This window comes from Cyprinodon variegatus, unplaced genomic scaffold, assembly GCF_000732505.1.
Source record: "Cyprinodon variegatus isolate N-32 unplaced genomic scaffold, C_variegatus-1.0 Scaffold292, whole genome shotgun sequence".
NCBI classification, from domain to species: Eukaryota; Metazoa; Chordata; class Actinopteri; order Cyprinodontiformes; family Cyprinodontidae; genus Cyprinodon; species Cyprinodon variegatus.
Window position 1 is genome coordinate 815710 of NW_015150745.1, and position 13632 is coordinate 829341.

At 38.2% G+C, this 13632-nt stretch overlaps 1 protein-coding gene across 1 annotated transcript in view; it reads left to right on the forward strand.

Moving 5' to 3' along the window:
- Positions 1-13072, forward strand: part of LOC107090356 (beta-1,3-galactosyl-O-glycosyl-glycoprotein beta-1,6-N-acetylglucosaminyltransferase 4-like) — a 19368-nt gene extending 6296 nt beyond the window's left edge. The window contains exon 2 of the mRNA XM_015383686.1: positions 11305-13072. Within this exon, the coding sequence (XP_015239172.1) occupies positions 11306-12595 (1290 nt within the window). The 5' untranslated portion in view covers position 11305 and the 3' untranslated portion in view covers positions 12596-13072. The remainder of the gene's footprint in view (positions 1-11304) is intronic.
- The last annotated feature ends 560 nt before the right edge of the window (positions 13073-13632 follow it).

The following is a 13632-nucleotide window of genomic DNA, read 5'->3' on the forward strand; positions in this document are numbered from 1 at the left end:
AATAACCCTGGGAAAAGTTAGAAGGTACTAGGCTGGTATGAGGACCAGAGTAAAGCCCTGGAAAGGGAAATTACCCAGGTAGATGTTTAGGCCATTCTTGAGTTAAGAAATTAAGTCTGTGGAGTTTTTCCATTCAGTAGGGTCAAAAATACCATAGGTTTGGTCGTTATTTTTGTACTAAAGGAAAGCACAAAATAAAGTTGTCCAACCCCAGATCTACAATAGTAGTAATTCAAGATTCCCCCACTTTCTTTGATGGGCCCTTGCCTGGTACCCCACAATTTCTTTTTAAACATCAATCTTTGTACTAAAATATTCTTTCTGTCATGATTTGTGGACATTAAAATCTAAAGAGAAGCGTCATTTCCAAGTCAGACCCTTTAATTCAGTGAAAGGTTGGAGTCTGAGTAAAATAAAATGCTAGAGGGGGTCACTCAAGTGGCTGTAAGTTGGAGGGGATTTTGCTAGGAGTTGGAAGGAAGAAGGCTTCTATTCGGCTGGCATTCGGCTGGGAAGGGACATTTTAAATGGCTGCTACTGCATGTCTGCATTTGCCTTCAAATCCCAGACTCAAAGGCACACTTCTCAGTTGGGGTTGCAGATCTCTGCATCTCCTCCTTTGTTTCCATGGGCCTCTTGGTTGTGTCCCTTATAAATATTCTTCTGGTTTAGCAAGTTAGATTGAACGAACAACTTCGTCTTGGTAGGTTTGCGTTTTTTGATAATCTTGTCACTGACTGAACCATGCTTTGTCAGGGCATGAAGCTTAGGGTATTGTTAAGTAACTATTAAGGATTTGTTAAGTCCTGTTTGAAGCTGCACCGCAAACATTATCTCTCACTTATCTTCTGTTTTCTGTTGTCTTTGTGATGTTTATTCTTAAACAAATCTTAAGAGGTTTCTTGGAAGTAAACCTGCTGTGATAAACAGTACATCAGTTATTGCATGATGGATTAAATGAGCTTTATAGTCTCTGTTTGCATGCTTGACTATTTCCTTGTGTGTCCTCCTCTTTCTAATCAAGAAACTGGATGAGCCAAGGTTTCACTGTGGTGAAATAGTCTCCTCTCACCCCTCCCGTTTTTGTTTCCTTAAGTAAACAGGAGTGAATTCTTATGTCAGGGACTTGCCAGGGGCATAGTCTTGTTATGTTCCTCAGAATGTAATGCACAAGCTCAGAAGAGCATCAAAGAGAAGCAACCCAGGGATTTGGAAAAACAGAGATGGAATTGGTTGCCAAGCTGAATGGTACAGATGTAGTGGGAGCACTTTGGATTCAAACCAAATAACCTTGGCGAAGCACCCAACCTGTGTGAGATGCTTTGTCAGACTTATCGATTCAGCCGTCTCCCTCTTCCCAACAGTCTATGATCAATGGAGTGTTTAATCCACAAAGATAATACAAAAAGGGCAGAGCAAAATTATTCAACTTATGGAGCAGAGTAGTTTGATTATTCTTTGAAGCAAAGGTAGTTCCAGACGAGGGGGAAGCCAGTTTTTTTAGTTATTTTTTTTTTTTATCAAACATAAAAACTACCAACCACTCCGTATGTGCAGGATATAGACACCTGCACTAGCAGATGATAACTAAAATTATCTCTCAATATGGCTAAAGCTAATAGTGTAACTTTTACATTTTGAAACCACTGTTAAGGTAAAACTATAAAGGTGAGGAATAAAATTGGACAAAGGATCCATGTGGTTACAGATTCGTTGCCAGCGCATATCTTCATAAGGTATTGATTCTGTAATATGTCTTTAATAACGGGGTTTTAAGGGATTGTCATCAGCTTAACGGGGACCCTAGCCCCTCTCAGCCCCCCTCTAGAACAACCCATGTTTTGAAAAGATGTTTTAAAGATGTCTTTAATCTAGTTGAAAAAGACTTTTAAGAAAACTGTCAATTTTGTCTGTTTTCCCTAATAATGATTAATATTCTTTTAAGGGTTTACAGAGACTTTATAAACAATTTTATTTATTGTTTTGGTAGTGATTGTTTTTTTATTTTATTTTTTGTATTCATTTGTTTTTTGTTGAAATAAACTTTTCTGGTGCCAATACATCTTATTTATTTGGGAAATGTCAACAAATGTCCTCCAGTTCGAGTGTTATTTAGTTTCTTTATTATGATGCCATACAAAAATTTGTATTGGTGAAAAAGCCAAGTTAAAAAATGCCTTATTCTGTTTTATAAGCTATAAATTTGATTTTACCACAGTTGTTTTCTATTCTATGATATGATGTTGAGGTTTTACATACACACACAAACATACACATACACACACATATATATATATATATATATATATATGTCTCTGTGTATATAATGAGATATATATATATAAGGAGAAAGTATTAAAGTAATATTAACCTTGACTTGACCGCCTGAGACACCTAAGTGTAACAGAAGGCATTTCAACCAGGAGAGACTCACACAGAGAAAAGTTGCAATTAGAAAATATTTAATTTATTTGTAAAAGTAACACAATCATATTCTTCAAGATATTACTCTCTAAGGAAAACCAGCTAATTGTGAGGACTCATTGAGTCTCTGCGATGCCTCGCACTGAGTATGCATGTGGCGACAGTGGAGAGGAAAATTCCCTTTTAACAGGAAGAAGCTCCAGCTGAACCGCACTCAGAGTGAGCGGCCATCTGCCGAGGCCGACTTGGGTTTAAGGAGACAGAAGCAGATGAAGACATAAATTAAATAACTTCTTTGGCACTCGGGCCCTTGCATAAGACTTTGATGCTGTGAATAAACATACACTTGGATGAGAAACCCAGAAAAGGATTAGAGTAGCCTTCCCCTGGGGCCCAGATACTGGTGGTGGAATAAAGCAGAGGTTCAGTGGGTTCAGTGAGAATGAGGGAGGAGGTTGGGTGGAGGGGGTTGAAAGTTTGTTTTTGCGTGGGAGAGAGAAGCTGGGCCAGGAGCAGGGCTGTACACAGGGCCCAAGAAAAACTGACGTCAAGAGTCAGAACTTCAGGTTCAGCTGCGTGATCCCCAAGAGATGTTTTTAATTCCAGTATTTAAATCTGGCCATTTTCAGAGTCTGAAGGAGCAAAAACATCACTGTGACTTTTGAAAAGGCTCGGTTGTGAATTTCTCCTCTCCTGTCTCCAATGACAGACGTTTCAGACATTATAAACCTGATTTTTATGTCATCTTTCTTTTGAAGCTTCTGTCTACAACTGGTTAGAAATGTGTTACAATAGACATTCCAGTTTAATAGAAATAAGTTGGTTGATGATGATGGTTGCTAATATATCCATCCATCCATTTCCTGTCACGCTTATCCCGCGGGAGGTGCTGGTTCCTATCTCCAGCTTTCTACAGGTGATAGGCGGGGTACACCCTGAACATGTCGGGAGTCCATCGCAGGGTGCTGATATAACATATTTCTATTATAATCTTACAAAATACTTCAGTAATCATTAATTAAACAACCCAACTTTAAAAAAGTTCAGGCTCACTATCTTCCTTTTCTACTCCCTGCTCTCTCTTTATCTCTCTCCTCACTGCTCCTCTTGCTTTTTGGCCCAAAAAGGAGCTCGGTTAGACTCGGCCTTTTTCTCCCTATCCTGTTTTCCCTTTAGTGAGGAATATCAACACAGTCAAAAGCTGATAGAAATTAAACAATATGCATTTCAACATCATGTTTCAATAAGTTTTATTTGTCATTTCAGCATGTTAACATGAAATGAAACTAACCCCTGTCACACCTTGACGATTTAGACCAGCGTAATCCTGATGTACGAAAAATCTGGCTAAAACGCTGGCATACGTTGGATAAGTGATGTGTACGTTTTGTTTCAGTAATGAACACGCTGAGGCAATCTGAAACACGCCGACATACAGCGAGTACGTCACATATGCCAGCCTATGTGGCTGCTACTCATGTGATCGTTGACATGAGTAACTTGTGCATAACTAATGCATAACTTATCAATCACTTAATCTTCAACGCATATCAATATCATCATTTCATGTGCATTACGCTGCCTATCGTGATGCATAAGTTAGGCTGTCATTGGTCATAACTTCTGGACTCGTTATGAATACGCTATGTATAGGCCCAAAATTAAAAATTTACATAAAAAGTACATTTTTATGTACATTTTTCTGAGACGTTGGCCATACGCTTGCTAAATCAACAAAGTGTGACAGGGCCCTAAAAGCTGGTTTCAGAGTGGCCCAGTGTGAAAGAATTAAATAGTGAAACTAAACATACTAGATAAATATGATGATTTAATCACATATGTAAGATAAATGTAAGTCTACAACATTGCAGCAGTTGTAGATACAAATGGGGCATTCTAAGAGTTTTTGAAGAGCCATGTGGACTCTTGAAATAAGGGCCAGTTACCACAGAAAATGATTTATTATTCTGAAAATTAACCGGATGTTATATTTTGTTTTTGTGCACGACTTCCTGTCCCACACAATCTGTTCCATGCCTTATTGCTGACTACGTTGAGTTCCACCAGAAATAGGAAACAATACCAACATCTATCACTGGGAAACCAGCGCTGAATAAAGGTTTCATTTTCAGCCGAAGACGTTGCTAACATATCAATCGCTTAATGGATGTTGTTTCAGTGGGTGGAAATAGGCTGACGACCCGGGACCGACGGAGTTAAATCAGCTTTGGTCTGATGTTCCCTTGCTGTCTGAGCAGCTCGTTAAGCTGAAATCTTTCCTCATTAAAAATAATTTTTTTTCTCACTGTCATCAACATCTTAAACTGCTCTCCACCTACATTAGTAGCTGGATGTGTTCTTCTTCCAGGGACTGACGGACTCACGAGGCAGTAGCTTGTGTGTGGCAGTTACCATACTGACAATACGTGTTTACTTGCTACTTATCTATGAGATAGTTGAGCTAGTTTTCGCTCTTCAAATATAAAACACTGCAGTTTATTGTGAGACAAACATTATTGTCTTACAGTCCGTTTCACTGAAATGTTTTTTAGTTTATATCACAATTCAGTCAATGGATTAAATAATAAAATACAGAGAACATGACCTTGTGTCCTCAATGGTAGTTACGGCCCTGGCCAAGAGCTAAATAAAGAGGATCTTGCAAGATGATTGGCTTCGGAAAAGGTTCAGCCCCCAAGTTGATTGACTGGAGCTGAACAAGGGATATTGCAGTTAGTTTAAGTGATAAGAATTTTCTAGATTGAATTTACGCTTAAACTTCATTAACTTTTTTATACTAACTGTATTTTTACTACATTTCCCATTTTCATTTTAAACCCATTTTGAGTACTGCAATGACATCAGTATAATTTACTGATATACTAAATAACTGCACAGGGAGAGCTTAAATATAAAAAAATGGAAAATAAACCAAAGCTCAGCAAAACAGAATCACTTAGATACTGAAAACTAAAAGCTCAAAGTCCCATAAGGGGAGAACCCTAACAGCATTGTGTTTGAAATTTTAATGTCTTTACCACCTGTAACCCAGCCATCTGTTTGTCTCTCATTTGCAGATTACATTTGTCAAGAGATTGCCGTAGTATTGTGGTTTAAAACGAGTGGGATCAGTTAGGCCATGCACATCTGAACACAGCTACCAAGTGTCATTGTGTTTCTTTTATTAGTCCAGGCGCACTGAGTCCAGGTGGTTAGTGGGTTAGTGTATTCAAATGCATAAAAAACAATTGAATTCCCTCCCAGGAACTGTTGTGAAAGGGTTTCACCCTGTTTTTAACTCGGGTGTGTCACTCAATCTTTTTAGAAGTGCCTTCTGCTTAAATTTCTTTCACCCTTTCATCTCAGTAATCTTTAATTTAATCTCCTCAAAAGCTGGAACTGTAGGACATACTGCAGGATAGTTCTGACACATTTATGAGCAGATGACCTCAGGTAGTTGTAGTGAGACGGAACTATGCTCGGGACCATAATGAATGAGGATGAACTGCTCTGAATGCTAAATTATGTTATTTACTTACTGCCACAGTTAACGGCTACACGTGTCAGGAACACCTAAGAGTAACCCATTTCCTCATTTTTCTTTACCAAAACAGCAGAGATGTTTAGGCCTAGAAATAACCAAACTATTTACTCCCTGCATACGCCCATGCTACTGGAAATGGAGAAAAAGAAAATAAAACTGGCTTGGTTTTAGAGGAAGTTAGCTTAGACCACAGAACTGAAATATGAAGGGTGTCATTTGCACCATAGGCCTGGTATTACACAACACTTTAGAGAAAGGACAATGCATTGCAGTGGGTGAACAGAAAAAAACAGATTTTAATTTGTGTTTTTTTTTATACAGTTGTAGTTGAAAATGTATATAGGCTTCCATTAAACACAGCTGGCAGTAAAATAAATAAAAATTGACAGAAGTAGTAATTAGTGTTGCACTGATACCGATACCAGTAACGGCGGGGCCTTGATACAACACTAAAATGTTGGTTTCGGTATCGACGAGTACCATTTTGAGAGCCAAAAGTTTATTCAACTATTGTTACTGATTCCAGGTAGGCAATAAAAAGTTCCTCTGGATTCACTTTGCATTAGTCTGCTCCACAAAGGTAGGCAGCAGCTTGACAAATCCATGATGGCAATTATTTTACATCCAAGTAGTATGCAGTTTTTCATATATACACACACATCAATTTCAAACAGATGGTATCAGATGGTATATATATATATATATATATATATATATATATATATATATATATATATATATATATATATAATATTATGGGGTTCCACATGGGTCTGTTTTGGGTCCTCTGTTGTTTACTTTTTATATTCTTCCTTTAGTGTATGTTATTAAATCTTTTAATGATATTTGATATCATTTTACAGATCTCATATAACTGTATACGTCATTTGAGTCTCACCAGCTGTCAAGCTGTTCACCCTTGTCCACTGTTTATCCAAGATCTGTAATTGGCTTTCCATTATAGTGCCTCCTGCTCTATGATCAAAAATCAGTCAGGCTCTTGCTTTAATTGATCAAACTCCAAAGCCCTGTATATTAAATCTAGGTGTAATTTATTAGTTCTTCTTTGGGCCTTGTCTAACGTTCTGTTTTTATGTATAAATAACATCTAAACTCCCACACATGGTCTCCCCAGCTGTATTAAAAAAAAATAGATTATCAATGCATTTTATTCTTTGAGCTTAGATTATTGTAACACTCTATTTCAGAGGTCTACAACCCAAACTGCTCAAAAAGCCACACTGGACCAAAAAAACAAAAAACAAATCTGTCTGGAGCCACAAAAAATGTAAAAGTCTTACATAAGCCTTGTATGGCAACACAGGCTTTAAGTGTATTAGCCCACTATAGAAAAGGACCATGTGGGCTTAAATATATATAATAAGCTTTCTTGATTAAAGCTTTATCCTGGAGCAATTGTCACATAGCAGCATAAGGTGAGGGAGGAGCAGTGAACGCTCTCACCGCGTGGAATTCATCATCCTTCAACGCACGGCTTAGGTTTTGTTACATTGATGAAATTATAGAAACACAATAAAGGAATTTTTCTATGGTGCACGTGTTTCTGTTGGGAGGAATTGATTGAGTCATGAGGAACCAAGCATGAACTGACATCCATCAGGTCAGAGCTCTCTAACCCCCGAAATCTCACATCCTCCATCACCAGCGTTCCTTGGTGATATTTATATTTTGAGGATTTGGGAAAAAATGGATGAAAACTCACATATCTGCATAAGAGAACTAGCTGTTAGATCTGTGGGCAGTTTTCCATGCTTGCATCAAAACTAACAGCAGTAGTGGAGTTTTGAGATGCAGTCCATGTCCTAAATCTATCTTTGCTCTCCACTAATTTATCCAGAAGTTCTGCAACAACATTATTTCTCTCATTCCCTTCTTCATTGGTTGGCTGCATATTTAGCCTGCCATCCCTGGAAATGCCTTTCCGACTTACTCTTTTAAATTTTTGACAACCTCTTATTACAAAGCAAAAATGCAGGCAATCCTTCCGCATTGATAATGAAAGCAAATTATTTGGTGCATTCTTCTTTGAATCCTCTTTCCTCATCAGCTATCTTCCTTTTTTCCCTTTAGGATCCATGGTCCGACGCACACTCCGTCCTGCTGAAACGTGTTGCAGGCTTTGAGTGCTCTCTGAGGCTATGATGCAAATTTTCGTTGAAAGAAATGTTTACAGTTATTGTTTAAATTTACTTATTATACAAATATTTCCAACATTGGAAAACATAATGAATGTTTTTCTTGACCTCCTGCACGCCATATTAACATTAAAAAAAAACCAAAATTTATCCACCTGGATTTTTCCACTTCCTCACTGCCCTGGCCGTATCTAGATATAGACACAGCTAGTTCCTGATTGTCCCTCTTCCGTTGTGGAATAACATAGCGCACACCACGCTTCAAAATTGGGCATAAATCAAAAATATCTGTGACAAACTCACTGCGCCACACTGTTGCGGGGAGTACAACCAGCTCTGAAGTCTCCACTCTCATGCATCCACTCTGTACAAAATTCTGCAGCCAGACTCTTGACCTGAAGCCAAATCACATAACTCCCATTTTAAATTCCTCACACTGTCCACTAATATAATTCAGGATCCTGTTTAAAAACCTCACATTAACATATCGAGCAATAAACAACCAGGCCACATATTATTTATGTAATCTTCTTTCAGTCCATGACACCAATGCTGAGGAACAGTCTACCTCTGCAGCTAGGTTTAGTTGACTATGTGGACTTTTTTACTTTTTATGATGGCCATATTTGTAACTATTAGCTATTTTTGCAAAAATCCAGCCACAAATAAGAAAACCTTCCAGCAAATCAGCAAAACATTGTAGCTCTCTTCCAAAAGCTAATAAACCTTGCCTAACTCTTCAAATCTTCATACAAATTGTCTTTTTGTTTCAAAATGTGAAGACAAGCCATCATATTATTAGGCACTCAATGTAGGAACTACACCCTAATGGTATAAATAGAAAACACATCTGGCTTCCTTCTGCTTTCTCTGTGCAGAAGGAAGCCTGTGTCAGACTTTTGTCATGGTTCTGTAAACATAAAGGGATCCAAACTTCACATATTGGTGTTTATCTACACACATCAAAACAAACACAAGTGATTTTTTTCCAAGTCAAAACACTAAATCATTGAGAGTGGCATTGTGTCGTCTCTCTTGGCCTGGCCATGTAGACTTCATCTACATCACATGTAATGACCTCTTGTCAATGGCAAAAAAAATCTCCTGGAATGCCATTTCCTGGTCAATATCCACACATGCCCCCATTGCCTGTCATAGGGGTGTGCGTGGATGGGGTTATAGACGTTCCAGCGCCAGGCAGAGAAGAACTCTTCAATCGGATTCAAGAATGGAGAGTATGGGAGGAGGTTGATTGCAGTGAAGAACGGGTGATCTGTAAAGCAGTTGCTGATCAAAGCAGCCCTATGGAAGGCAAGGCCATTTTATTTGTGTAAGACAAATTAGTATATGCCGGGGCAACAGTGGCGTCAGATGTAGGAGTTTGCCCAGAAATCGAAGGATTGACGGTTCAAGTCCCGGCTCCGACTTTCAGTGTCGTTGTGTCCTTGTGCAAGACACTTTACCTGCGTTGTCTACTAATGGTCAGAGGGCCCGGTGGCACCAGTGTGCGGCAGCACTGCTACTGTCAGTGAACCCCAGGGCAGCTGTGGCTACAATGTAGCTTGCCTCCATCAATGTGTGAGTGAATGGGTGAATGACTAAATGTAGTGTAAAATGCTTTGGTCAAGTCTCCTGACTTGAAAAAGCTCTATATAAGTACAGGCCATTTACCATATGGACAATTCCAGGATTTACATGAATTAGATAATGAAACAAATACAAAAAAGCAAAATAAAAGTAAGTAAAAATAACATTGCCCCATATGATGAATTATCTGGTCTCCTCTTTCTTCACCTTCATGTCCTCTTCCTCGGTCTCCAGTAATTCTTATTCTCCTTGCTCCCTCTGTTTTACTCCTCACAGACAGCTCACCTGTGGTTTATTTATAGTGCTTAGGCTGATTGCAAAGTGAACTAATCATCTAAAACAGTTTTAACATGTTACAGTGTGCCAGACAGTTGGCATAATAGTGTAAATAATAGCCATGAATGTGTATAGTTTTGCTAGGAGTGTGTTGATCATTTGCAAATTGAGTGTAAAGCAATGATTTGTGTTTATAGTTCTGCAAAAAGAGTGCTAATCAGTGGATTGTACCAACGGTTTTTGAAAGTGTGTGTTACTGAGTGCAAAGCAGTGTGTGCGCTTTACCTTTTGCAAACCCAGTGAGTGGATTTGCTATAAGTATTTATAGTTTAAGAAAATGTGCTATAAAAAACGACGGTTATGGTTTATACATTCAGAAGAAATATAAGACGCAATTTAACATTGTTTTCATTTGACTTTTGTGTTGTGATTTTATTGCCATTTTATCTTTTTGTTTTTATTTTAGGTGTTATTTTCTTGGTTTTCTGTTTAGAGCTTCATGATTGTTTTACCTGTGAAAGGCTCTTGATAAAAATACTTTACTTACTTTCTCGTTTTAGTAGAGGAATTTTGTTTTGTCCCAGTGTTTTCAGCCAGCGCGTCTTTATTTGCTCACTGTGTCAACACAAATAATTAGTTCCTTTTTTGTTTAAAAATAAGACTCATGGTTGTTGAATAATCTTCCTTCTCTAGGCTACACTTCCTTTCTTTAACAGACATGCTGACAGAAGCCAGATAGTGGATCACAAGACTGCACTTTTGTAATAATTATAGGGGCATTAAAATGTATACTTGTCTATGCAACAGACAGTCTGTGTTAAACAACTTAACTACAAGACAAATGGCATCAGATGCATTAACACGTCATACGGATAATTACAATTTTATCCCTTTGAAAAATTAAATGTTTAATTTCAATATTGAACAAACCAGCCAGCTGTAATCTACTGTTAATTCTAACTACAGACATTAAACATGTGCAGCCTAAAATGCTCGCCCTGAAGTCTTTTGAGGAAATGACTCTCCCTATCTTAGCTATGCAGAAATAAAATTCTTTCCCGCCTGATTGAGACACAGCGAAATTAAATGTGGTTCAAAGTATGCCTCTGTCAGTGCCACAATGGTGATGAGGGAACAGAAACAGAATTCAACAATTTTTTTAACAAATCCAAAGGTTCAAAATGGACATGCAAAAAAAAAAAAAGAAAAAAACCTATAACTGTCTGGTTTTAGATCCTTGTTCTGCTCTCAGTCACACTAGGAGGGTTTTAAGTTTGTGTTTCAGGTCCTCAAATGTTTCTTTTTGTTTCCTCACAGAATGACTTCAAGACGTTTCCTGCTGAAGCTTAGAAAAACGTTTCTCACCTCTTTCCTCTCCGCTCTGGCATTAGCTTTCCTGCTGGTCAGCATCAAGTATATCTACATTCCCGCATCTCCTTCACAAGACCCGATCATAGAGCCATTTGTCAAGCACAACATCAGCTGTGAGGGTATTTACAACATGGACCCGGTTGAAGTTGGGAAATCCCTCATCATCAGAAGGAAAACGATAGAGGAAGGTAGTGATGAAAGTCTGATCAAAACCACAGAAGACTGTCCCTTCTTCATGAAGCACAGAGGTTACGGGAATATGTGCATTTCTGAGGAGGAGAAAGATTTTCCTATTGCATACTCTTTGGTTGTACATAAAAACGCTTGGATGGTAGAGAAACTCCTCAGGGCAGTGTACTCTCCCAGTAATATCTATTGTATCCACTATGATCAGAAGTCATCGGCTCAGTTCATGGCTGCCATGGAGGGTTTGGCCCGTTGTCTGCCTAACGTTTTCATCTCCAGCAAACGCGAGGCCGTCTACTATGCAAGTATCAGCCGGTTGAAGGCCGACCTCAACTGCCTGTCTGATCTTCTGATATCAGAGGTCAAGTGGAAGTATGTCATCAACCTTTGTGGCCAAGATTTCCCGCTAAAATCCAACATGGAGCTGGTGTCAGAGCTCAAGTTATTAAAGGGCTCCAATATGTTGGAGACGAGCAAACCCAGCGACCTCAAGAAGGAGAGGTTCCTTTACCATCATGAGCTGCAGGAGGCCAGTTTTGAGTATAAAAAACTTCCAGTAAAAACACAACAGGAAAAGACACAACCGCCACATGGCATAAAGATGTTTATTGGGAATGCCTACTTTGTGTTGTCACGTGAATTTGTTGAGTTCACAAATTCATCGGCTGTGGTGAGGGATTTCCTGGCCTGGTCAGAGGACACTTACTCTCCGGATGAACACTTCTGGGCCACACTTGTACGACTTCCAGGTGTTCCAGGGGGGTTGCCCAGATCCCATCCTGATGTCACAGACCTAATGAGCAAAACGAGGCTTGTAAAATGGCATTACTTGGAAGAGAACCTTTATCCGCCGTGTTCTGGGACACACGTGCGCAGTGTTTGTATTTTCGGTGCAGCCGAACTGTATTGGTTGCTGAACTATGGCCACTGGTTTGCCAACAAGTTTGATCCCAAAGTGGATCCTGTTCTGATTCAGTGCCTAGAAGAGAAACTGATTGAGAAACAGAAAATATTACAAAAACAGACTACTTTGATTTGTCCAAAAGGTTAGCTAAGGAGCTAAAAATCAATCTTTTAACTTTGTTAATAAACCAAAACATTTATGCAGATGTGTGATTGTATAATTTAAATGTCTTCCCATTTATATATTTGACTGGTTTAGTTCCACTTTCTTTGTTTTGGAAAGACTTTGTGCCTTCTCTAAATGATATTTTTTTTCTGTAATTGGTCAGAAATCGGAATCTCAGGTAATATCCCAGGTATTATATACTGGTTAATAAAGACAAGAAAGACTGTGACTACAAGTAAGGATATTCAGACAGTTCAAGTAACAGCTTTGCCAGCTTGTCACCTAATTGTGGATTTTTTAACTTTGATATAAGATGATTCTAAACAGTGATTAAAAAACCTTAACAATAGATTTTCTGATTAAACCCTTTTGAAAATGTTGAACTATCCATGACCTTGAATACAGAATAAGGAATCTGAAAATAAAGTCTCTTACTGTAAGTTATATCTGCAGTGTTTCTGTCATTGTTTGATGTTTGAAGGAATATTACAATTAGATCATCCAAATTTAGTATTTAAACCAAAATATGTACTTATATGACCCACATAGAGACACACAACTACTTAACATAATGTCTAAAAGGAAAGAGCAAGGTAAACTGTGTGAACAAATGCTGTGGTTGACTGTGGTTGGAAGGAGGGCCTTAGAGCAGGATAAGGCACGTAACTGTTAAAATCTCGTATGAAATCTCCAGGAAATTCTGTGTATTTTACTAGTTCTTGGAATCACTTTGAATTACATGAAACCAGTGAGATTTTTTTTGTTACATGTCCTAATATATGAGGAACTCATTAACATTTTAAATGGTTCAATAGTCCAAACTGTTATTTTATTTATTTTTTTCCCCTTAAATTATATTAATTTTGGACATTAGAACCCTATAGCTCTAAAAATAAAAAATAAAATCTGCAACATCTCTCATCTTTAGTTTACAGTGGTTACAGGACTGATGAGAGGACACCAACAAAGGACACACCTGTAAGAGTTATAATTATGAAATTATTGTGTGGGCATATGAA